The sequence below is a fragment of the Mesocricetus auratus genome, unplaced genomic scaffold (assembly GCF_017639785.1).
Source record: "Mesocricetus auratus isolate SY011 unplaced genomic scaffold, BCM_Maur_2.0 Super-Scaffold_100021, whole genome shotgun sequence".
NCBI classification, from domain to species: domain Eukaryota; kingdom Metazoa; phylum Chordata; class Mammalia; order Rodentia; family Cricetidae; genus Mesocricetus; species Mesocricetus auratus.
In genome coordinates this window covers 30084730-30111191 of record NW_024429202.1, presented here as the reverse complement: position 1 = coordinate 30111191, position 26462 = coordinate 30084730, and the positions used below count along the sequence as shown (strand labels likewise).

General features: G+C 37.0%; 1 protein-coding gene across 6 annotated transcripts in view; it reads left to right on the top strand.

Moving 5' to 3' along the window:
• Positions 1-26462, top strand: part of Tsga10 (testis specific 10) — an 82577-nt gene that overhangs the window by 5223 nt on the left and 50892 nt on the right. For 3 of the 6 annotated variants that reach the window (XM_005075386.4, XM_013117368.3, XM_021230289.2), the window contains exons 2-9: positions 4237-4365; positions 8868-9083; positions 15049-15114; positions 15941-16108; positions 16657-16815; positions 22162-22332; positions 22420-22497; positions 23435-23586. In XM_005075386.4, coding sequence (XP_005075443.1) covers positions 16058-16108; positions 16657-16815; positions 22162-22332; positions 22420-22497; positions 23435-23586 — 611 coding nt within the window. In that variant the 5' untranslated portion in view covers positions 4237-4365; positions 8868-9083; positions 15049-15114; positions 15941-16057. Of the gene's footprint in view, positions 1-4236; positions 4366-8867; positions 9084-15048; positions 15115-15940; positions 16109-16656; positions 16816-22161; positions 22333-22419; positions 22498-23434; positions 23587-25303; positions 25317-26462 lie in introns of those variants that run through there. The other 3 variants (XM_040729575.1, XM_021230290.2, XM_013117366.3) reach the window with 3 other exon arrangements.

Genomic DNA, 26462 nt, shown 5'->3' with positions numbered 1-26462 from the left:
TTATAGTTTGTGTTAGTTACTTTTCTTTTGCTGTGATAAAATACCACAACCAAGGCAACCTACAGAAGAAAGGGTTTATTTGGGGCTTACAGTTCCAGAGGGTTCAAGTTGATGACCACCATAGTGGGAAGCTGGCTGCTGACAGCAGTCATGGCACTGAAGCATCTGGTAGCTCATACCCTGTTCCATAAACAGGAAACAGAGAGCGCATGGCAGAGGCTTTTGAAATCTTAAGTTCACCCCCAGTGCCATATCTCCTTCATCAAGGCCACTGTTTGTAATTTCAAATAGCCACCAACTGGGAACCTAGTATTCAAATGCATGAGACTTATGGGGGACATCTCATTCAAACAACCACACAGTTGTAGTCTTAAAGAGAAACCAGGGTAGGAACTCAAGGCAGGAACCTGGAGGCAGGAACTGAATCAGAGATCATGGAGGTATGCTTTTTCTCAATTGAAGGTCCCCTCTTCTCAGTATGAACTTGGTTTGTGTCAGGTTGACCAAAAATAACGAGCACACCATGTAAAGCCAGATAATAGCAAGTATCTGTAATTGCAGAAATCCTGTGCAACATGGGAGGTGGGGATAGGAGAAATCCTGGAAGCTTGTGGGCCAGCTGATGTATGCAGCAACGGACAGTAGATCCTGTCTAGAACAAGGTGAAAAGGCTAGGGCTGACACTTGAAGTTGTCTTACATACATAAATGTACATACATACATACACACACACACACACACACACTCAGAGAGAGAGAGACAGAGAGACAGAGAGATAGAGAGATAGACAGGCAGACTGACTCTGGGAAGACTGGTGGAGATAACTTTAGACATTGCTTATTTTTAAGGTTCAAGTAAATATATAAGGAAAACATATCTAGAAAACATTAATACTTACCTAAATTGTTCTATAATCTGTCTGTCTATGATATATATATATACATATATATATGTGTGTCTTTATGACATCATCATTATAGCATAAAACATCATCTTGAGAATATGGAGTTCACACTCAGTCTTAAAATGTAGTGAAGAAGACTGTTTCTAGATGTATGTATTAAGAATGTATAGGATAGTTCTTGGAGGTGTTAATCAGGTGATAATGCTGTCAGAGTGGAAGGGAACAAACTATGAAGAACTTTGCATGTTGGATGAATAGATCTTGGCAGTTCAAAGTGTGATGGAAAGGCAATTGAGGACTGCAGGGAAGCTTTTTCCAATTGTAGGATCTCAGGTTTACTGTGAATACGATTCTGCATGTAAATAAGACTCCCTTGTGATTCATATGTTCACCAAAAAATTTAGAAATTAACTGCCAATGTGAGAAGTTATTTATTCTGCTTTCCTGAGTCAAATGTTTGTAACTAGGAGAAACTATGAGAAGTAGGGTTTTATGTAGCTCATAAAGTTCTAAATGATTTATAACTTTAGGTAGTCTGTAAGATTTATGCTGACATTCCAGGTGGGCAGTAGCTGGACATGAATAGAAATACATTTTCTATCTATCTTTTTTTTTTTTTTTTTTGGTTTTTCGAGACAGGGTTTCTCTGTATTGTTTTGGAGACTGTCCTGGAACTAGCTCTGTAGACCAGGCTGGCCTCGAACTCACAGCAAATCTATCTTTTTTAGGGAAGGAAAACGAAATAGACCTGCCAACCTGCTTCCAAGCCAGGTTACACAGGATGTACTCAAGTGGGAATATAGTCAATGGGGATATCTTGGTTTTATAATTTCCTCAGAGTGATGTTGGAGAATAGCACCTGTGTTTAAGGAAAGGTCTAGAATGTTCTTAGAAATGTTCTCACTTTTAACGCTATGATTGACTTGATTCAGGAAGAGAATATTACTTTTCTAAATGACATAATTTCTTAAATATATTACTAAGTAAAAACTCCATGGTGTAGTGGGCTACTATACTAACCTGGAAAACTTAGAACATTTGTTCTAAGTTAGATGTACATTAAATGTACACTAATTAATACACATTTGTATATTAGATGTACAAGTGAATTTGTATAATAAATTCCTAGAAATGAAATTCTTTGAATAGAAGCTATATGTATACTTTAGTGTTAGTAGCTTTTTGCATACTTGCTTTCCATAAACCATCATACTACCATAAATGATGTATAGGTATGATAAGTTAGATATCTAACATTCGAGTTTGGGGAGATGGCTCAGTACATAGGCGTGCTTGCTGTACAAGCATAAAGACCAGAGTTTGAATCCCTAGCACCCATGTCAGAAACCTGAAATGGTTAGCTTCCAGTTCAGTGAGAGACCTCTTTCTCAAAATAATAAGGTGGAGAGTGATCCCAGTGTCCTGCTCTGGCCTCCACATTACACTCATGTGCGTACAACACACACACACACACACACACACACACACACACACACACACACACAAAATGCAGAACAATTTACTGGCTTTTGTCAAGGTGGTAGTTCTCAGCCTTCCTAATGCTGTGACCCTTTAATACAGTTCCTCATGTTGTGGTGATACCAGCTGTAAAATTATTTTGTTGCTACTTCATAACCATAACTTTGCTACTGTTATGAATCATAATATAAATATCTGATATGCAGGATGTCTGATATGTAATCCTTAAAGGGGTCACAACCCACAGGTTTAAAACCACTGTTCTAAAAGATATTATTGAATGTTTCTGTAAATATTCACATTCTTTTTCCAAATTTTCTGTCAGAATATTTCTTTTATCTTTTTACATATAGAAATTGTAAATGTTTTAGAGAAAGCATCCCCTTATGGATGGCTAGGATACTTTGTGTTACTATACAATGGCAATGGCTAACATGTTACATATTTGACAGAGGTTTGGAGGTAGACACTTGTTTACTACTAACTCATGCTTCTGTAGGAAAGTGATAGGATAGGGCATATATCTTTAAAAAGCACACTCAGTATCATAGTTTTCTTTGGAAAACATAGATAAAATTTTTTCCTGTTATCTCTTTTCCTATTTTAATTTTTGGGATTCTATTTAATTGTGGTATTTCTCTCTTACTTTTTCTCTCTCCAAAGTCTCTCATATTTTCTGCCCAGCTCTGCTTCAAATTCACGGTCTCTTTTTTCATCAGTTGTTATTACATGCCTATATGTATATTCCTAACTATAACCTGTTGAGTTCATATAATGTTACTTGCATATAGGTCTTTAGGGCTGACAGTTTGGCACTGGACAACAAATTGTTGGTTCTTCTCTAGGGAATACTACCTTTCCTGCTCCCAGCTTTATCAGTTGCCTATAGTTCTGTGTAGTGTTGATGCCACATGGGCTTTTCCCTGTCCAATTTGGCATGTTCGTTGGGGTGGTCATGTTGGTGAGACTTTATAGGTGTAACTTCTGATGTTAACTGGGAAACACAATCTCACAGCAAACTCCCTGATCCTCTGACTCTTACTCTCTTTCTGCCTCCTTGTCTACAATGTGTGGGAGTGTTTTTGTAGATGTATCCATTGGGACTAGGCTCCACAACTCTGCATATTGATTGGTTGTGGTTTTCTGTAGTGGTTTCCATCTGCTGTAAAGAGAAGTTTCCTTGATGAGGGCAAGGACTACACTTATCTGTAGCCATGAGGACAAATGTTTATAGACTGTTATTAGGGATTATGTTGGTTTAGTAATTTGGTAGTAGATTAGTAGAATTAGTTGATTCTCCTCCAATAATCATTATTTCACTAGCAATGATTAGTTATCTAGGTTTCCAGTACCAGGCATGGTATCTCTCTTGTTGAACAGGTCTTTTTGTTTTGTTTTTAAAGGTAGGTAGGTGTGTGTGTGTGTGTGTGTGTGTGTGTGTGTGTGTGTGTGTGTGTGTGTGTGAGTTTGAGCATGAGTAACTTGTGCATGCTAGAAGGATGCATCAGATTCCTTGGAGCTGGAGGCAGTTTGTGAGCTTCTCCTCTCAGTGTGAGTGTTGGGATCTGAGCTCCGGTCCTCTGATTAAGCACTCTTAACTGCTGAACCATCTTGCTGGCTCCAGGTTTTATACTACAAATTCTAGAGAGAGGGTTCAGCTGCTAAAGGCTAGTCTCATAACCAAAAATATAAATTTTTAGGAAACATACCTGCTTTACTGACGGAAAAGTTAAAAACAATAGAAACTATGAATGAAATAGAATGTTAATAAGTTTCAGAACTTACTGATGTAAAAAGTCACAGCTATGTTTTAAATGGAATGCCTCTCCATTTTTTTTCATTCTTTCTACTAGGTTACCACCAAAGAACATCAATTTGGTCTCGGGGCTCCAGTTTCTGAAGCAGGAAAAAACCAGAATACTCTCCAACTAGAACAAGAAGTGAGAACCCAAGATAGATTCATCTCTACACTGAAATTACAGGTTACTCTTAGTTTTTATACTAATAATACTTCTCTTAATTAATTTTGGATGTGACTGTATTTTAAAATAATAAAATGGAGGACAAATAATTACACATTCAGAGCTTGTTTAAATCTAAGAGTTCTAAAATTCAGTTTTTATAGCCACTTTGACAAAATAGATTCAGTTAGTGAGAAAACTATGTGATATGTTCTTTGTTTGTTTTAAGGCAGGATCTTGCTCTGGAGATCAGATTGGTTTCTAACTCAGCAATTCTTTTGTGTCAGCCCCACAAATTCTGGGGTTACATGTCAGGCAGATCAGCTGCTTTTTAATGCAGAATCATACTTAGCTTTTTCCAACCATGTGAAATAGTGGCCAATGACATACATTGCTGTTAAAATAACAAGTGGTTAAATAATTATGGCATTTAGTTAACAAATGATAAATAGGATTCCTTTGAACTTACAAGTTAGTAGGGATTTGAATATAGTGCTCTGTAGTAGTTTTGGGATCATCTATTTTCATGGTACCTGGCACATGATACAATAAAGGCTTTTAAAACAGACCTTCTAGGGGCTGGAGATGTAGCCCAGTTGGTAAAGTACTTTCCTAGCATGCCCAAAGCTCTGGGTTTGATCCCAAGCACCACATAAACTGGGCATAGTAGAACATGTCTGTAATCTTAGCATTCAGGAGGTAGAGGCAGGAGGATCAGACGTTTAGGGTAATCCTCAGGCTTCACAGTGAGTTTGAGGCTAGCCCTGGCTATATGTGACTCTGTCTGGGAGTGGGAAAGCAGGGACTTTGAGGAAGATAAAGTAAAATTACCATTTCCTTTCCTGTTTCCTCTTGTTAAATACATTTTCAAACTGTGAACATTATATATAAAATAGTATAACACTTTTTTCCTTTTATTAAACATAGGTTATAGATTCTTTTCTCATACAGTATAATCTTAAACACAGTTTCCCCTCCCTGCTGCTAATTCCTCCCCACCTCCTTTCCCATCCAGATTCACTCCTTTTCTGTCTCATTAGAAAAGAACAGGCTTCTAAGAGGTAACAACAAAACATAACAAAATAAAATATAATAAGATAAAACAAAAGCCATCTTTATCTTGTTGAACAAGACAAGCCAACAGAAAAATAAAAGAGCCCCAAGAGCAGGCACAAAAATCAGAGATCCACTCATTCACACGTTCAGGAGTCCCATAAAAGCACTAAACTTAAAAGCTATAGTATATGTGTAGGGGACCTGGTGCAGACCGGTGTAGGCCCTGTGCTTACTGCTTCAGCCTCTGTGAGTTCATACTAGCTTAGCTCAGTTGTTTTTAGAGGGCCTTCTTCTCCTGGTATCTCCTTGGGGTTCCCTGAGTCCTGAGGGGAGGGATTTGATGGGGACATTTTGTTTAGAGTTGTGTGTTCCGTCTGGTTGTGAGCCTTTGCATTTGTTCCATCTGCTGCAGGAGGAATCCTCTCTGATGACGGCTGAGCAAGGCAGCAGTCTATAAGTCTAGCAGGGTATCATTAGGAGCCATTTTATTGTTACTTTCCACTGCACTAGGTTTCCATACCATCCCTCAGATGTCCTTCAATTTTAGCTGTCTCTCCCCTCATTCCCTCCCTCAATCTCATCTCTCCTTTCCCTCCCCACCTCATCCTCTTGTTCGTACGCCCTCCCTCCATGTCCTCCCTTTCTGGCTCAATTGTACCCATAAAATCTATTTTTCCTTCCCAGCGAGATCCATGTGTCCCCTCATAGTCTCTTCCTCTATGCCATCCTCTCTAGGTTTATTGGTTTTAGCTTAGTTATTATTTGTTTAATGGCTTGTTTAATATCAAGATATAAGCAAATATGTAAAATGTGGACAAGAATAAAAAATATTTAGGGAACCTTAACCCAAAAAGAACAGCATGTTATAGTTCTTATATTTTCTTTTCCTCAATACATTTCAGAAAGACTTGTAGGCTAGCAACTTGAAGTGACAGTAAGAACATGCAAAAGAGATCCCAGAAAAGCACAAGGCAGATGACTTTAGGATAATAACTGCCTGCTCCAAAACAAGCAGATTAAAAGAAAACTATAGAGCTTCCCTGCCAGCATAGGCCAGATAGAGTCTAGACTATCATTCCTCTGACAAGGAGCCTCAGCTGTGCCTCTTCTTGACCTCATTTCCTTAACTCTGCCCCTAACAAGGGTGATATCAAAGAAAACCAAGTAAGGAACCAAGACTTTTTTGGAGGGGTGGGGTTTGAGACAGGGTCTCTGAGTAACAGCCCTAGCTGTCTTGGATCTAGCTCTGTAGACCAGGCTGGCCTTGAACTCACAGAGATCTGCCTGCCTCTGCTTCCCAAGTGCTGGGATTAAAGGCGTGTGCTACCACCACCTGGCTGGGAACCAAGACTTCCATCCCCATCAGGTAGTAGGGAGGTACACAGTCTTCTGATGTCAGTAGAGACCATGGAGGGTGCCCAGACATCTGCTCTTACCCTATAGTAAGACACCCTTATTGCTAGGGAAGTATCAGAGGAACAGAGCAGTTAGGACTTTACTTCTAACAAGTCGTCCCCCCCTTGTTTTTGGTTTTCTTTCTTTTTTTTTTTTTATTCAGAGACAGGGTTTCTCTGTGTAACACCCCTGGTTATGCTGGAACTTGCTCTGTAGACCAGGCAAGGCCTCTCTTATGATTTGAATTTGAATTGTTTCCCACAGACTTTTTTTTTTTTGAGTAGACAGTCTTCAGTTTGTGGAGCTAATTTAGGAGGTGGAGGCTTTAGGAGGTGGGGCCTGGCTGGTAGAAGAAGCACACCAGGGATTAGCTTTTGAAGGTTATAATGGCCATGGATCCAGTCTATATACTCTGTTTCCTGGTTCATCAAGATGTAAACCAGCCCATTCTGCCTGTGTCAGGAGCATTTCAGTAAGCCTGAATTGAAAGGTAATAAACTAATTTATATGGTGGAGGAAATTTCAAATGTTCTTGGTGGGAATCAAACCAGGGCCTTGCATGTGTGTTAGACAAACACTCTATTCATTGAGTTATAGCACCAGATCTTGGAAGAGGAAATTTCAAGACTGAATAATACTCAGGCTTCTTTCTTCTTCTTGAGACAAGGTCTCACTATGTAGTTGGCTTTACTCATGATCCTCTTACCTTAGCCTTCTGAGTGCTAAGATTAGGTGCATATGCCACCATGCCTGGCTATTTGGATTTTTAAAAAATAGTTTGATTATAAAGCAATAGTAAGTCTTAAGTGTGGGAGTGGAATCCAGGAGGAGTTGGGGGAAGAGGAGTATGATTGAAATGCACTGTATGGATCTATGAAATTTTCAAAGAATAAATTAAAACATTTTAAAAAGTAATCTTATTTTTATTTTAAAAAATCCTGAAATTTGGCATGAAAGATGCAATTATAAAAAAAATAATTTGGTGGCTAGGAATGTGGCTTAAAAGTAGGCTGCTTACTTGGCATACATGGTGGCTACATTGATTATTTAACTAATATTTTCCTTTAGTTTTTTTTTTTTTTTTGGTTCTTCGAGATAGGGTTTCTCTGTGTAGCTTTGGAGCCTGTCCTGGAACTTGCTCTGTAGACCAGGCTGGCCCTGAACTCACACCGTCTGCCTCTGTCTCCAAAGAGCTGGGATTAAAGATATGTGCCACTACCACCCGGCTAGTTATTTAATTTTCATTTAGTATTTTTTTCCATGTCAGTAGCATTTACATGTTACAAAATGAAGAAGACACAGAAAGTTGTACAATTTTTGTCAGTGAAATAAATGTGCCTTTCTTATTCTAACACCTAGGTGCTTTTTTCAGAAGGAAGCTAAAGGACTCTTTTTACTTATTTAGCTTATTTATTTACTTAATTAATTAGTTTTTGGTTTTTCATCCTAATCAAAGTTTCTCCTCCTTTCCCTCTTCCCATCCCTCCCCCCCATCCACTCCTTCCACTGTTTCCCTTCCTCTACTGTTTCTCTTCAGATAGAAGCAGGCCTCCCATGGCTGTCAGCCAGCCATGGTATATCAAGTTGCAGTGAGACTAGGTGCCTCCTCTTCTATTAAGACTGGATGAGGCAATCTGGTAGGAGGAATGGGTCCCGAAAGCTGGCAACATTGTTAGGAGTCCCACAGGAAGACTAAGTTCACAACTGTAACATATGTGCAGAGGGCCTAAGTCAGTCCGATGCCAGCTCCCTGGTTGTCAGTTCAGTCTTTGTGAACCCCTGTGAGCCGAGGTTAGTTGATTCTTCGAGTTTGCTTGTGCCCTTGACACCATTGGGTCCTATAATCCTTTCTCCCCTCTTCTTCAGGATTCCTTGAGGTCCACCTATTGTTTGGTTGTGTGTCTGCATTTGTTTCTATCAATTGCTGGATGAAGCCTCTCTGGTGATAGTTGGGCTAGGCATCAGTTCCTTTGGGTCTATGGCTTGTAAGCATAGTTCTCCTTTACAGATAATATTCACTTATGAGCTAAGGGACCCTTTTAATGTGATTATTTCTTTTCTGATTATAACAGATTGAAGATCTCAAACAGACAAATCATGACTTGGAAGAATATGTTAGGAAACTCTTGGATAATAAGGAGGTGGTAAGCAGCCAAGTAAATGATTTAACCAACCACAATGAGCATCTTTGTAAAGAATTGATTAAAATTGACCAACTAGCAGAGCAATTAGAAAAAGAGAAAAATTTTGTGGTGAACACTGCCGACAAGGAACTTGAAGAAACAAAGGTACTAAATTTACCACTGACAGTATTTTAATTGTACTTTTAATCATGTGATTATAAAATTAAGTTGGAAAATGATTTTTCATATTGCTTGGAAGCTTTTTAGATTGGCATATTTTTAGTCTATCATAAGCATTAAATTACATTTTTCTCACACTTTATTTCTTTATAATTTTTGTTCTAAGTTTTAAGAGCCTGTTATGAAAATTTGAAAGCAACAAGAATGGTCTGTAGATACAACATTGCTCTGCTTTCCCTTTTCTTCTCTGTATATATCTATAAACAAATAAGGTCCCTAGGCTTATCTTGACTGTTGGTGTTCTTGCTCAGTGTTCTGAGTACAAGGTCACAGATGCAGTGCCTGACTCTCTCTCTCTCTCTCTCTCTCTCTCTCTCTCTCTCTCTCTCTCTAAATAAAACTTGTTATGTTGTTAACTTTGTTCATCCTGGTTGACTTTTGGTTCTTGTTTAGGAAGATGTTATCACACCAAGAGCTATAGACATATCTTCTAAAGTTTACCTTTATATATTTCAACACGTATCATACAGTTTATTACTTTCATTTGAGGACACTTATCTGAAAGTGCTTTCCTGAAGAAGGTCATTAGAACTACCAGTGAAAGTAGAATAATTTACCTTCACATGGTTGATACATAAGTATATAAAAGGCACTTCAAAGTAGCTTGCATGTTTTCAATATTTCTCAATAAACGTGTCAGTTTAACCTTTCATGAATGGTTTAGTGGTTGAGTACAGTCTTAATCTGGACTGAAAATTGTCCAATTGAAGGGTTTAACTGTCCTTCCTTCTTCATATTAAAAATTAGCTGTCTCCTTCCCAGATGGGAGTTGGCTAAATTCCAACTCTGAGTGTGCCCTTTAGAGACAGCATCCTTTAAAAAGAGTTTTAAGGGCCTACTGGCCAGATTAGATCAGGGAGTAGGTAGGTGTAAGAGTGAATTCTCTGGTATTAAAAGGAATGGACAGCATCTAAATTATAAGAGCTAGGTTTTACATAAAAACAAAAACACTAAATTCATAGGTTGAAATTTTGCCTAGCCCAGAAAAGTCTATTTCTAGAAAAATGATACTCATATATGATGTGGCATGTGCTGCATTGAAGAATTGGAAAGCTATTTGAGCTTTTGAGGACAAGGTTGGCTGCATCTTTGAGATGGCATTGTTGGAGAGAAAACCTGGGGACCTTAGTAAGTCAGGAAAAAGAGGAACAGTTGCTGAGGATTGGTGCCTGGAAACGGGGAAAAGCAGCAACCTCAGTGATGCTGTGGGGCAAGATGGATTGGGGGTGTGGACACCAGTATGTGTTGTCAAGATCCTTTGCATGAGGTGTGTATTGTTGGTTATAATTACCAAATATGTGTTTCTTGTTTATGTTTTGGGATAGAACTGGACATAGTTTCTAATTTGATTGCTGAAAAAGAATGCTTGTGTTTTTACAGTGTTTTGAAATATTCTAAATAAGTAGAAGTAGAGTCTGAGGCTCTAATGATAAGATTAAATTTATTTACTGAGAATAATTTACTTTTGGTCAGTCATATTTTTAAATATTCATAAATTAACTTCTTCTATTAAACTGTTTTTTGAATATCTGCTATTGCGTTTTTATTGATAGTAACAAGTTACTCTTGAAGCTGAGTGATTTCAAACATAACTCTGACTTATATTTCATGTTAGGGAATGGTCATGGTTCAGTTTCTCAGGAAAGTGTAATAAAGGTGATGGTCAGATTGCAGCAAGACCCTAGCTGATACCCGGACACTTGCTTCTAAGATGGAGATTGACTATCAGCAAGAGTCTTCTGTATAGTGCCAGGTTGGCCACATTCTAGATGACAGTTGCCTTCTACTCTCTGAGCCAGTGATCCAAGAGTGATAACAAACTAGAATTTTGAAATGCATATTATGAGCCCATCCAAATTACAGTTCAGCATTTCCACTATCTCTGCTTTTTAAAACGACTCACTGAGCCAGGCACAGTGGCACATGACTGTCATCTCAGCACTGGAGAGGCAAAAGGATTGTGAGTTCATGACAGGACAGGACTGTATAGAAAGACTGTATTGAGAAAAAAAGTGATTATTATATAGATCCCACACTCAAGAGGAGGTCTGTATCTTCTAAAGCAACCAGTATTAGAATTTGAGCACATATTAAATTTGCAACTTTTTGCCTTTGTCTTCACATCTTGAGTTACCATTTATGCTTTTTTTTTTGTTTGTTTGTTTGGTTTTTCGAGACAGGGTTTCTCTGTATTGTTTTGTAGGCTGTCCTGGACCTTGCTCTGTAGACCAGGATGGCCTCAAACTCACAGAGATCCACCTACCCCGAGTGCTGGGATTAAAGGCGTGCGCCACCAACGCCCGGCTTACCATTTATGCTTTAATACAGTATTTTCCAGGCAGTTGAACATGATTTTCTGTAATGTGAAGAGCAGAGTTTCAGTTTTACTACTGTTAGTTTATATGTTTATGTGTATCTTTTTGAAACACAACTTATCAGTAGTAATGTTAAGGCAAAGTAACCTAAACTATAATTTGCTAGCTTTTATGCTAGTGATATTTGCAATTAAACTGAATATAACTAAATTATGACTTTAATTAAAAGACATTTTCTAAGTTGGCACCAGCATGTTTAAAATTTAATAATTCTATATGAGATATTGGCATTATTAACATAAGAACTCCTTTTTACAGCATGTGTACTTTTTATTTTATTTTGCAGTTATTTATTTTATGAGTATGAGTGTTTTGTCTGCACGTATGTGTGTACCGCGTGTGTACCCTTTCATTATTGTTACTTTTGCATATGATTCAATCAGCCAAAATAATTGAATCTATTATACAGAAAATATTATGTAAAACTTAATAGTAAGTTTGTAAAATCCTTTTGAATGTATGCATGCCCTATCTATCCTGCTTTTTAAAAATATTTTTAAAAATTATTGATTTTATTTTATGCATATGAATATTTGCCTGAATGTGTGTCTGTGCATCTGGTGTTCCTTATGCACATGGAGGCTAGAAGAAGGCATCAGATCTTCTTGAATTGGAGTTACAGATGATTATGGTCATCATGTGGGTGCAGGAAATTGAATCCAGGTCCCCTATAAGAGAAAAACATGCTCTTCACTGCTGAGCTATCTCTCCAGCCCCTGCTTTATATTTGGGGGTAGTTCTTTTCACACTGTCCTTCCTCTTCCACTCTGCCTCAGCAACACTGGCCATCTTACTCTTCTTTGGAATTGGCTAGGCATTATTTTGCATTTGGACATTTGCTGTAACAGTATTTTTCTCCTGGAATATTCACCCAGATTTCCTGGGCCCTCTTTAAATGTTGCTCAAAGGCTGTCTTTCCATGGAGACTTCCTGATAACTGTTTCAGATTTCTGTATTGTTTTCATAAACAAGCTCTGCTTTTCTTTGCCAGTAGAGTATACAACTTGTTGTTTAACTAACTTATTTTAACTTAAAAAAAAAAAGGGCATCTGTCTTAGTCACTGTTGTGAAAAGACACCATGACCAAGGCAACTCTTAAAAAACAAAGCATTTGATTGAGAGCTTGCTTACAGTTTCAGAGGCTTAGTCTAGTCCATTATCATCCTAGTAGGAGCATGGTGCAGGCATGGTACTGGAAAAGTAGTTGAAAGCTTACGTTTTGATGTGTAGGAGGAGGGGAGACACACTTCCTCCAACAAGGCCACATATCCTAGTGTTTTCAAACAGTTCTACTCTCTGGGGACTAAACATTCAAATATATGAGTCTGTGGGAGCCATTTTTACTAAACCACACAATCATCTCCCAGCTGGAATGCTATGTCCCTAAATATAGAAATCTTTACCTGTTTTGTTCACTTCAAGAAAAACAAATCTTAAGTACCTTATAATTTGATTGGCTATTGTGTATTTTTGAATGCCATAGGCAGTATATATTTTGACTATTATTTTTCTCTTATAAACTCTATTATAAACTCTTCAGGGCAGAAATTTGTGTTTTGTTGTATTCATTGTGTGTCCCAGAATGAATAATTATCACATTGTCAGGCACACTTGTTCCTTTGGGACAGTTACATTATCACTTCTGTCAGGATAAAGGTTATATATGTTTATTGTAAAAATTTCAAGTTTATGGGTATAGCTCAGTGGCGAGAGCCTGCTAGAAAGGTTGAATCTTCAACACCGCCTGCCCACATGCACACAAACAACAAGATTTCAGTTCACCTAGGAAACCACAGTGAAGGAAATAATATCCACCACTATTATACTTGTATCTATAGTCACTCTTCTTCAGTTTATATGCTATTGGTTATTGTTTCATCTGTTTCTCATATCTGTGTACATCTAGTTTTTGAGGAAGTATCACACTGGATAGTCTGTTTTACCGAGTTTTCATACTTAACTAAACAACAAAAATCTTTACACATTTTTATACTGTGCTTATGTTTTTTTAGTGTGTTCATAGTAGCTCTATTAGTCAGGGTTCTCTAGAGGAATAGACTGGATAGAATGAGTCTATATAGAAAGGGGGATTTATTAGAGTGGTTTATAGGCTGTGATTAGTCATCAATAGTTGTCTTCCAGTGCAAAATTAAAGAATCCAGTAGCTGCTCATTCAAGGATGCTGGATGCCTCCACTGGCCTTCAGTATATGCCAGAATCCCAAAGAAGTAGGAATGAACCCCTCGGTGAGAACAAGGCAAGCAGGCAGAGAGCAAACACTTGCTTTTCCTGTGTCCTTATATATAGGCTGCCACATGAAGGTGTGGACCAGATTAAAAGTCTATCTTCCCATCTCAAAAGATCTGGATGTAGAGTGGGTCATCCTACTTCAGATGATTTAATTAAGAAAAATCCCTCTTAGGTGTACCCATCTGCTTGGGTTTAGTTAATCCCAGATGTAGTCAAGTTGACAACCAGGAACAGTCATCACAGTAACATAAAATAAAGAAATGAAAACTAATAATTCAGAGTTGTACATAAGTTTATACAACTATAGATTATGTTCTAAACATTAGGACCCCTTAATATTTTATAAACTTCACTATGACTTCTAGAGGAATCTTAGAAGGATAATTAAGAAAAATGGGCCGGGCGTTGGTGGCGCACGCCTTTAATCCCAGCACTCGGGAGGCAAAGGCAGGCGGATCTCTGTGAGTTCGAGACCAGCCTGGACTACCAAGCGAGTTCCAGGACAGCCTCCAAAAGCCACAGAGAAACCCTGTCTCGGAAAAAAAAAAAAAAAGGAAAAAAGAAAAATGGGACTGGGGTTGTATTAAATTTTACTCTTAACTAGTATTTTTGAGACCTGGGCTTGGTTTCCTAGCAAAGATAATTGTTCCAGAGAATTCAAATTTAAAATGTAACATATGTATCTTATTTCAGGACAATGAGAGGATGTTAATGAATTATAAATGTAATTTGCTGACTTTTAGCAAAGAGCTTTACCTGTCATAAAAACAGCCACTTGTTTTGAAACATATGACATAGATGTGTTACATGAATAGCTATAGATGACAGCTGTACTGTGAAACTGAGTATATTTGTTCAATGTCATAAAATTGATGTAAAAAGTGTTTTGTGGATTGGGTGGAATGAAGGCATTAAAATAGTTCAGAACAGAAAGAAGCCTGAATAGGCAGTTTGAGAACACTGTATATTACTTTCCTGTTATTATCTTTAAAATTATAATCAGTGTCAACATTTGATCCAATTAATGGAGAATAATGTGGCACAATATATAGTAAGTTAATATGTTATGAAAAATACTGGGTAAAGGAATCACTTTTTTTTATCTGAGTTTTTTACCATTGAAGGTAGGTAAGCATAAGGGACAGGTTACCTTCTACTTAAAATAATATTTCTATGCTTTTATTTTTAAATGACTTCTTAATACTCTTTCCAATTAAATCAGTTTAATAATCTTCAGATAAATAATAGAATTTCTAATTTTCCAGATTGAACTCATTTGCCAGCAAAATAACATAACAGTATTGGAAGATACAGTTAAAAGGCTTAAATCTGTAAGTAAATTTTTCATAAATTCATGGTAAGCAGTGATTTTTACTTAGCAAGCTTCTAAGAAAATTTAATATACCCTTTGACTCATGCCTTTGTGAACAATTATAACTTTTTTTTTGTTTTTTTTAAACAGAGTTTCTCTGTATTGTTTTGGAAGCTGTCCTGGAACTCACTCTGTAGATCAGGCTGGCCTCGAACTCACAGAGATCTGCCTGCCTCTGCCTCCCAAGTGCTGGGATTAAAGGCTTACGCCACCAACGCCAGGCTGATTTTTTATTTCTCTAACAATATAAATTGAAAAGTCTTCAGTTTAAACATTTTAATATGTCATTTAAAATACTTAAAACACCATCCGAACATGTCAACTTTTTCTCAGTATTCATAAAACAAATACAAACATTTTAGAAAGAAGCGTTTCTAAATATAACCATGTGAATTGGAATTCATGGGAAGCACCTGAATATATCGACTGTCCAGGACTTGTTAGCATATCTATTCATTGAATGAGTATTGAACAAATGTAGACACTGGCACGTGTTTTAAAAGTAGCATGTAAAGATTTCCAAAGTCAGCCATTCTGTTTCTGAGATTTGCTTCAGATCTGGATATTTCTGAAATCTCATACATATGTTTTCTTCTCAGTGTTTAAGTAAATACAGTGTTTTATTCAAATAAAGCACACCAAAATGATGAAAATTCCTTTAAAATGGTGCATTGCTTTTAAAAAATAATTAATTTATTATTTTAAAGACTCCTTTGTGTTTTTTATTTAGAAAACTGTGCTATAATTTAGCTTGAAATAATTGCTTATTTTTCCCCCTTGACAAGATAATTTTAGAGACTGAAAAAGCACAAAATAAATCTCCTTCTAGACTTGATTCCTTTGTGAAGACTTTAGAAGCAGACAGAGATTATTATAAGACTGAAGCTCAGAATTTGAGAAAAATGATCAGAAATAGATCTAAAAGTCCAAGACGCCCATCTCCATCTTCCCGGGTAGGTTTGAAGGGAATTTTTAATCTTTTAGTTTGTTTCTCAAGTACTGATTATGTTCTTTGGTTTATCTTATTTGGAAATAATTTGATTTTGTATAAATTGCAGTGTTAGAGAGGTTGGGAGACAGATCTCTTTGGTGATACAGTGAAAAACAAAGTTAGTTCTTTATTCCCAGTATAAGTTGTGGTTGAGAGATAATTAGACCAACTTATTACAATTTGAGATAAAGTTGTAACAGAGGTAATTTTTTTGTTGTTCATTATTTCCTTTCATTCTGTAGTCATGTTCACTTAAGTAGAGATTGTGCACTGCCACCCAAAGTAGTGTTTCATTAGTAGCGTAAGTGAAAGAATTTCAAGTCAGGAATATTGGTGCACACCTGTATTCCCAGCACTTGGGAGGCAGAGGCAGTAGGATCAAGAATTTAGGGCTAGCCCTGGCTTCATAGTGAGTTCAAGTCTAGCTTGGACTATGTGAGAGAGACTCTGTCTCAAAAAAAGAAAAAAATAAACAAGAAGAACTTCAGATATTTTAAATAATAATTCTAGGGTGCAAACTGTGATGTAGAGCTTTTGAAGTCAACAACAAGAGACCGTGAAGAACTGAAATGTATGCTGGAAAAATATGAACGTCATTTGGCAGAAATCCAGGGCAATGTCAAGGTTCTTACATCTGAGAGAGACAAGACCTTCCTTCTTTATGAGCAGGTAAGCGTGTAAGCACACAGATTGTATAAGTAATAGAAGCCACTTCTACAGATTTGCAATTCTTCCTTAGGTTTTATGACCATAATTAAACATGCCAGTCAAATTAATCTGACATGTGGAAATTACATTTTTTCCTAAGATACTCATTTTTTCCTTTTCTTTCATTGTGGTGCTGGGATCAAACCCTGGACCTTGTGCATTCTAGGCTACATCCACAGCTCTGTGCTCAAGATACTCTTGATGAAGGTATCATATTTCCAATATAATAAGTGCAAGCATACCTACATGTCATTATTATATCTCATAAAAGATTATATTCATGCATGAAACTTTGATTTTGGAATAAGAAATGAGGACAGGGATGAAGTTGTGGCTCACTGATGGAGTGCTTGCCAGCATGCATAGGCCCTAGGTTTTGATCCTTAACACATCACAAAACAATAAAAGCAGCCGGGCGGTGGTGGCGCAAGCCTTTAATCCCAGCACTTGGGAGGCAGAGGCAGGCGGATCTCTGTGAGTTCGAGGCCAGGCTGGACCGATAGCCTCCAAAACAAAACAGAGAAACCCTGTCTCGTAAAAAGAAAAAAAAAACAATAAAAGCAAAACAAAGTAATGACAAAAACCATAAAGAGAAATGAGAGTTTCGAATGATAGGATAGGATGTAGTATGTTAAAGGTAAAACCTTTAGGATTTGGTGGGGGGAAGGTTAAAAAATTCTATCAAATTATTTTGGGAACTGCCACATAACTTGCTTGAATTTAGAGATTAAAATAACATTGTAGTTTATATCTGCTTTCTATATAAAACTATATATCTTTTATTAATAAAATCTTTAACCAAGCCGGGCGGTGGTGGCACACGTCTTTAGTCCCAGCACTCGGGAGGCAGAGGCAGGCGGATCTCTGTGAGTTTGAGGCCAGCCTGGTATATATGAGAGCGAGTTTGAGGACAGCCTCCAAAGCCACAGAGAAACCCTGTCTCAAAAAACAAAAACAAAAACAAACAAACAAAAAACTTTAACCAAAAAGAATTAAATCCTATCCCAGCACTCGGGAGGCAGAGGCAGGCGGATCTCTGTGAGTTCGAGGCCAGCCTGGTCTACAAAGTGAGTTCCAGGACAGCCTCCAAAGCCACAGAGAAACCCTGTCTCGAAAAACCAAAAAAAAAAAAAAAAGAATTAAATCCTATTTATCATAATATAATTTGTTTTTTTATTTTGGTTTTTACGAGACAGGGTTTCTCTGTATTGTTTTCCAGGCTGTCGGTCCAGCCTGGCCTCGAACTCACAGAGATCCGCCTGCCTCTGCCTCCCAAGTGCTGGGATTAAAGGCGTGCGCCACCACTGCCTGGTTTAATAACTACAGTTTTAAGAAGAAATATTATTAGTATATTCAGGGCTCTAGAGTTACTACTTTAAGACACTGTGTAGGTCATGACCCCATATGCATCATAGAATATGGAAACATGAAGGTTTTGCAACAGTGAAGGGTTTCTGAATATACAACCAAAAAATTAACTCAAAGTCAAACACATTATAGATTTTAGGCACAGTCCTATGTCATATTGTGTGTCTTCATTGCAGCCTTGCTTCTTAACACACAGCATGCATACTTTGTTCTCGGAATACTATCATACCATGTAACACTGATGATGCTTCCTAAAACTGCAGCTTATGTTTGACATTTGTCTGTTTGGAGTTGAAGCACTGTTACTGTACACATACAGTTTTCTGCTTCTATTAAAATATAGTGGTTTAATTGGAAAACAAGTGCTTCCAGTATTTTCCTACTGTCATTCCTTAGCATGTAGTATCAAATTAGTGTATTTTTAGATTGTATTACATTAAAATGATTTTAAAAACTTTTGTTTGAAGCTGTGTGGGGTGCCACAGGCCTTTAATCCCAACACTTGGGAGTCAGAGGCAGATGGTTCTGTGAATTTGAGGCTAGCCTGGTCTACAGAGTGAGTTCTAGGCAAGCCTAAACTACATAATGAGACTCTGTCTCAAGAAATAAAATGAAAAGGAAGTAAAAATTGCTGTTTTGGTTGCTTACTTAATTTTCACAAAAATGTTAGTTTCAGCTTGGGATTAGGACAGAATTTAAGACCTTTTCTGAGGTGGTTCTCACCACAGTTCTTTCATTTTTGCACTACATATATTTGATAATGATAACCCAGACCATCTCTGATAAACACTGAAGATGTTCTGTGTCCTAAGTATAAAGGCTTAACTATTTATATAGAAATAAACAAAGATATCCATCTCATTGCTATGCAAATTTTCTTTCATCTTTAATAAATTATATGTATGCCAAAGAATTATTTTGGAATGCATTTCTTTCTGATTTTTAATCAGGAAGTTTCTGATTGCTGTACTTATTTCACATACCTAGATACGTGTAAAATTTTCACAAGTGAAAAATTGTTAGTAGGAAAAGTTCTCATACTCTAAGGGTGAAAACATTAAAGTAGCTCCTGTTTCCGTTAGTATATAGCGTAGTTGGGGAGAAAAGAATAGTGTTTTTTATTGGTTTAGTTTTTGTAACTCTAGTTTTGGTTGTGAACCTAGCCTTTAATGGCTGAGTTTTTGTTAGTATAAGCTATCTATTTTAGAGTGTATTGTAAGAAATAAAAAGTACACTTTTTTTTAGTTCTAATGATCAACGAAATTTTGCCAGAGTATATGGCATTTGAGTCCTGAATTATGATTGGGACTTCTATTATTGTGAAAGGGACAAGGAAGAATATCCTGAAGGAATAGTGTGAGACAAAGGAGGAAGGCAGGAAGTAGCAGAGGGAGATAGACTACTTTAGGGTAGGCTGAATGTGTCAGAGGAGCAAGGAGCAACGAATTTTTGGAAGTAGATTGGACTAAGGCAGGGGTTTGCACCCTATTTCATAAATGTTCTCATTGTGTCTTCTGCTTTGAAGGCTGTGTGGGGTCTGTGGCAGTTACTCAGTTATGTCACAGGATGACAACAGCCACTGACAATACATAATTTGAATTTTATATTATGTTTACCGTTATGAAAAAATTGTTCTTTTGACTTTTTTCTTTGGCCATTTAAAAATATGAAAAATGTTCTTAACTTATATAAGGAGGCTGGTTTTAACCTGTGAATGCTATATAATTAGCTAACTTTTGACCTTTGATGATGTCTTAGTTCGGACTTCTACTGCTGTGAAAAGACACCATGACCTTGGCAACTCATATAAAAGAAAATGTTTTAAACAGCATTTTATTTATTCTTTGTGCATTTCACATCATGCATCCTAATCCCATTCATCTCCCCATCCTCTTGTTTACTTCCTCTGACCTTGCAAACTGCGCCCCCCTTCCCTGCCCTGGTCAATAAGAAATTTAAAAGTAAAACTAATCAAACAAAATCTCAGCGTGGAAGCTATAGTGTGGCCCAGTGAGTCACACTGTATACTGTGACTTAAAGAGGTTTAATTCATTATCAAGCATGGTGGCTTGCAGAGGGAGGTATGGTGCTGGAGAAGGAGCTAAGAGTTCTATATCTTGATCTACAGACAATAAGAAGTGAACTGTATATCATACTGAGCATAGCTTGAACAAAGGAGACCTCAAAGCCCACCCCTACAATGACATACTTCCTCCAACAAGGCCACACCTACTCCAACAAAGCCACAGATCATAATAGTGCCACTCCCTTTTGGGGACTATTTTCTTTGAAACCACCACAGATGGTTCAGTGGACCCAACTAGGACTTATACATTTCATTTTTAAACAATGAGCAACTTATTATTTATTGAAAGCAGGAAAATATAACCAATGTAGCCTTTTTAAAAAATCCATTTGGCCTGGTAGCAAATCTTATGTGATCTTTCTTTATCAGCATAATAATTTTTCTTTCAAGAGAATAAGGGGAGGAAGAGATCATGGATTCCTTAGAAAAATGTTATCATCTATGAAGCAAAGGTGCTATTAATGGAAATAAATCCAGGAACAGATGCCAGATAAGCTAAGGAAGATTTGATAAGGTTTGGTTTTGGGGAGGAGAGACATATGGAAACATTTGAAATTTTGTCTAAAGTGACAGAGAATTGTGGAACTAAAAAGAGGAGAAACAAACCATTGATAGTTTGAGAGAAAGTTACAAGTTTGGTTCAGGAAGGTGGAGTAAGATGGTATACATTCAGATAGTAACTGCTACCTAGCAGTAGACATTTAGAACTGGATTAGGGTTAGAGGCAGTTACTGAATATGCAGCCCTAGAAGTCATCTTGTTAGAGCTGAGTTTTGAGCATTCAGAATGGATGAGTTTTGTAAATGAGAAGGCACTACAATAGAGCAGAGAAGTCAAGATGTATCTTCAAGAGGCAGGGAAGAACCTTTGGAAGATAGAGAACAGGACACAAAGGGAGAACGGGAGCCTAAAAAGAAGGGCCCTGGACCAGTGTGGGTGTTGCCTTAAAATTAAGGGGAATAGGAACTGAGAAAAGTTCATTACAGTTGGTAAGCTCCTCTTGCAGTGGTGGTGGCTTATGGGATAGGGGACAGGTTACCTTGGATGACATTGTGAATGTAATTGGCAATGTGTAAAGATTGCCCTTAAAAAAAACTTGACAAAGGAAGAAAAGATATGGCATGGTAGATGGGGTAGTAGGATTATATGACAGGTTATCAAGCTAAGGGAGAACTATCCGTGATGAAGGTGATGGGGGCTTGTTGGGAACCAGGGTAGAAAGAGCCGGTGAAAGGGGCACTATTCAGGTTAGAGGATATAGCTGTCATTAAGTTAGGAAGATTTTAGAAAACACTTTAAGAAATGTGGTGAAGTCTAAGCTGAAGATACTCAGAAACTACATCTTTTTCTGAAACTGGAGACCAGCTGAGTAGATAATGATCAAAACCTTAAGTCAGGAAGCAAAGTGAGAAATGAAATTGTCTGTAGATATGCAGTAGGTCTTGGGCCTCAGGACTCTTTAACTAGTGTTCAGAGACCATGTTGGGGTGTGAGTGGAACTTTCTGTCCTGGTAAAAATAGCCAAGACAATAGCATATATAGAGATATAGCAAATATAGAGAAAGATAAGCACTATGGACTTTTCATTAGACACATAGTCCATCTGAGCTGTGCTGAATTCATATTTATATTTCAGAGTGGGTAAGTGGACTTCACCAAGTCTATTTCCTAACCTCCCCCCCCCACACATTTAGATTTGCTTGCACTTATTTGTGAACTCTTGAAAATAAAATTTCTACCATTTCCTTATTTGCTTGCATATTTCAGGTTTTGATTTTAATTGCCTGGATATAAGATATTGTATGTGTAATTTAAAGTTTTCTTTTTTAAAATTCTGTGTATTTTTATCATAGGCACAGGAAGAAATTGCTCGACTCCGAAGAGAAATGATGAAAAGCTGTAAGTCTCCCAAATCAACTACGGCACATGCTATTCTTCGTCGGGTAGAGACAGAGAGAGATGTGGCCTTCACTGATTTACGAAGAATGACCACAGAGCGAGATAGTCTGAGGGAAAGGCTAAAGGTATGCAATGATTTTGCCTGTTTTCATAGGTACAACACAAGTGCAGTTACACTGAATGTCCTTTGTTGTGTTTTATGTTTTAAACAGATTGCTCAAGAGACAGCGTTTAATGAGAAGGCTCACTTGGAACAAAGGATAGAGGAGCTGGAGTGTACAGTTCATAACGTAAAACAAAACCTCTTTGGCTCTACTCCTCATAGTTTCCCCTTTTCTCATTTTACTGTGTTAGAAAGAATTCTTTTATTTCTCTAAGATTGTGGTTGTAGTCTAAAATACTTAAGGTGGTATCTATGATGTGTTATTTTCATAATCCTGTTACCTTTTCACTTAATTATTTCTCTCTAGAAACATGAGTGCAGCTTCTTATTTTTGTTGTGTTTGGTTGCAAAGCATTTTTATTTTTATTGTTAGGATGTAGTCTCAGGATTTTTAATGAATTGACTATTTTTAGGGAGGAGGGTACAAGGTCTCACTATGTAGCCCAGGTTGGCTTTGAACCCGTGATTCTGCTGCTTCAGCCTCCTGAGTGTTGGCATTATAGTACCACTACACTTGTCTAAAATTTCAGTTTTTATCATCCCCCTGTTCTACTAAAGATAATCTTACCAAATATGAGTATATCAAGCATTTGAGATGTTCCAGATACATGTTAGCAGTGTTCCAGGTACATAAACAGTTAAGGTTTGAATGTATGGATAAACTCATTTGAAGTGTTTTGTTATAATAAGCAAAAAACAGACAAGAGAAAAAGAATTTTATTTTCATAATCATATTCTATATGTAATGTATTAATCTTGGGTAACATAAATATTTTTGCAAATTCAGTATATATATTTGTAGTCAAAGTGAACCAGATTGAGAAAGGTAGACTGATAATACTGAGATAAACAGGCTTTATAGAAAAGCTGTGTAGTGACTTGTTTTTATTCCTGTTATATAACATTTTATCTATAAAACCTCCTACAGTGTTCAGGTCTGCCCTAGTTGATCAAATCATTATGTAAATTCTTCCATAAACTCCGTTTTTAGAAGTATGTCTTTGCTGCTAAGATCAATAAGGCTACTTAATGAAAGCAGTTATTTTGCCATTCTACTTGTGTAGCTTGATGATGAGCGTATGGAACAAATGTCAAATATGACTTTGATGAAGGAAACCATAACTACTGTGGAAAAAGAAATGAAATCATTAGCAAGAAAGGCAATGGATACCGAGAGTGAACTTGGCAGACAGAAAGCTGAGAATAATTCTTTGAGGTAAAAACTACATTGCTGTTAAACAACCGACAGTTTGCTGTACTTAATTATTCTGCTTTATAGTACATTTCATAATGAAAATTTAATTATCCATTATCTTCAGTTTATGAAAAGACTCATAGTAGTCAGTTGTAGAGACCTCAGCAACATGTAATGGTGTCTCCCAAAATCACTCAGCCAGGAAACATGTTTACACTCATCTTATGTTTGTGACATGTGTTAAGTTTAATCAAGTAGCTTTTAGATAGCCCACTGAGAACTGAGATGTTTATCTTCAGTATTTTATTGTTTAATTTACTTTTATAACTTTCAATTCTGTTCTGAGGTTTGAACAATTTAAGAAAGCCCAGACTTGAAAGCTTAGGGAAGGGATGGTTTCCAACATAGGAGTAACTTGATTAGCAGAGGCCACTAAGCAGTGCACGGGCAGGAAGACACCTCTACATTTGAGGTTCTACATTACTATTTGTTGATGTGAAACAAAGTTAATTAAGTATTAATTACACTACTGTAAGCTCACACAAAAATGAAAGTAATAACCAAAGCAAGAAAACAGGAAAGCAAACCTGGGAAAATTAAAATAAGTAATAAAAGGTTAAAACCACCTATAACTCTATAACCCGTGCAAAAAAAGATTAGTGTAGAACTGCTTCCAATCAGAAATCAGTCCATGTGTAGCATGGAAGTATCCCTCAGCCTTTGGCCTTTTATATCTGGCCTTTTCAGTTTCACCACATAGGATTTCTGTGTTCTTAGGAAACATTTTAGAGTTTTGTTCCTTTAGTGCAGGGTTTTGCTGTGTGGCTCTGCTTAGCACTGCCCTGCTTCTTCAGGGGAGCAGGTGCACCCTGCCCAGAAGTTTTAGGGATTTTTTTGATGCATACTTATTTGGAAACTTTTATTGATGTATAACTGAAATACATACCTAAATTGTCAATATTTTATATATTAAGGTTGGAAAATTTTGACCTTTAAAGCCATCACCATAGTCAAGATTCTGTCCTTTTTCTGTACTCTTAAGTCTCCTCTTGCCCCTCTGCAATTTTTCACACATTTCTTAGCTGATTCCTAGTTGACCATTGATTTTATTTCAGGCATACAGATATTTGGATGTTCTAAAAATTTAAACCAATGAAATTGTATATGTTGTTAATCAGGCTCCTTTTCCTCAGTGTTGTTATTTTGAGGTTTGTTCTTCATGTATTCATGTCGTGTATAATTTATACTCTTTGACTGCCGAGCTGTATTCTGTTGAGTGGGTATGCGCATTGACAGTTGCACTGTTTCCAGTTTGGGGCTATAATAAATAAAGCCACTAAGCTCTTCTCTATATAAGTCTTTGTGTGAACATATGTTTTTATTTCTCTGATCAACACATATAAATAAATGGCTGAGTTATATGATACAATTTCCTTTCAGGGAAACCATTAAAGTATTTTTCAGTGTGGTTGTAGTACTATGCATTTACTCTAGCAGTGTTGAGTTTATCAGTAGTTACATTTCCTCACTGATGTGTGATATGTAGTTCATGTTTAATACCAGCTGTTACTTTGTTGTGTAGTTCTATTTTAAAATTTTACAATGGCTTTTTAAGCTTTATTGTAGAATAATTGTTGACTAAAAATGATACTTAAAGAATATAGTATAATGTTTTGATATGTTTGCATTGTGAAATGATACTCCGGTGAACTTAGCTGATGTAGTCACTGCCTCCCAGCCTGTTTATGCGGGTAAGTACTTCTTGTTGGCATTTTAGCAGTTTTCTAGCTCTTTGTTCCTTTCATGTATGCTGTCTTTGTGTCTTTCTGTATCGAGGCTTCAATTCCATTATCTTTTGTGTATTACATTTGGCTCTTTGTGGTTATCATGACTTTTACTATTACATTTTATTGTTATGGCAGTCTTTTAAACTGATAACAATGTCATTCAGGGAAGTGCAGCTGTCTATTGGAGATAAATATATTTCAGGTGCATATGCACATTAGTGGCTTTGCTAGATTGTTTTGGTAGCTGTATCTTTCAATGTCTGAAGCTCTTTAAAGAAAATACTGTGCTCAGCCATCTTCAGAGAATCTTCCTTCTGCAGCAGATGTGAACAAATACAGAAACCCACAGCCAGACATTATGCAGAGAGTGAAACCTTGGAACAGTCAGCCCTAAGTGAAAAGTCTCCATCAAATCCCTCTTCTCAGAGCTCAGGGAACTTCCCAGAAGAGATGGAAAGAATTTAAGAGCCAGAGGGGATGAAGTACACCAAGAAAACAAGGCCCTCTAAGTCAACATGAGCAAAGCTCATATGAATGCAACAGTGACTGAAGCAGCATTCACAGGTCCTCTGTGTGTTTATTATATCCTCCATCTTAGTGGTTTTTTTTTTATGAGATTCCTGAGTGTGCGGATGAGTGGGTTTCTGATTCTTGTGCTGCCTCTTAGGCTCTTTTTCCTTCTGTTGGTCTGTCTTGTCCAACTATGATGTGATAATTTTTGTTTTATTTTATTTTAATACTGTCTCTTAGAAGTCTGTTTTCTAATGAGAGACAGAAAGGGAGTAGATCTGTATTGGATAGGAGGTGGGAAGGAATTTAGAGGAGTAGAGAAGGAGTTTAAAAACAAGAAAAAAAACACAAAACAAATACATAAATAAAATGGTAGCTATTCTTATAGGAGGAAATGGTACTGCAGTTTTGGTCTGTAAAGTTCATATCTAGATGTTTATATTTTCCCCAGAAGTCAGGCATCTTTAAATATTTGCCTTTCTCTTCACCCCTGCAGAGCTCTCTTGAGGGTCCTATAGTCCTTCATTCCGCCTTCTCTTTTTCTTCTCTAACAGTATTTCTGAATATCTTTGAGTTCACAGATCATTTCTTCTTGTCATA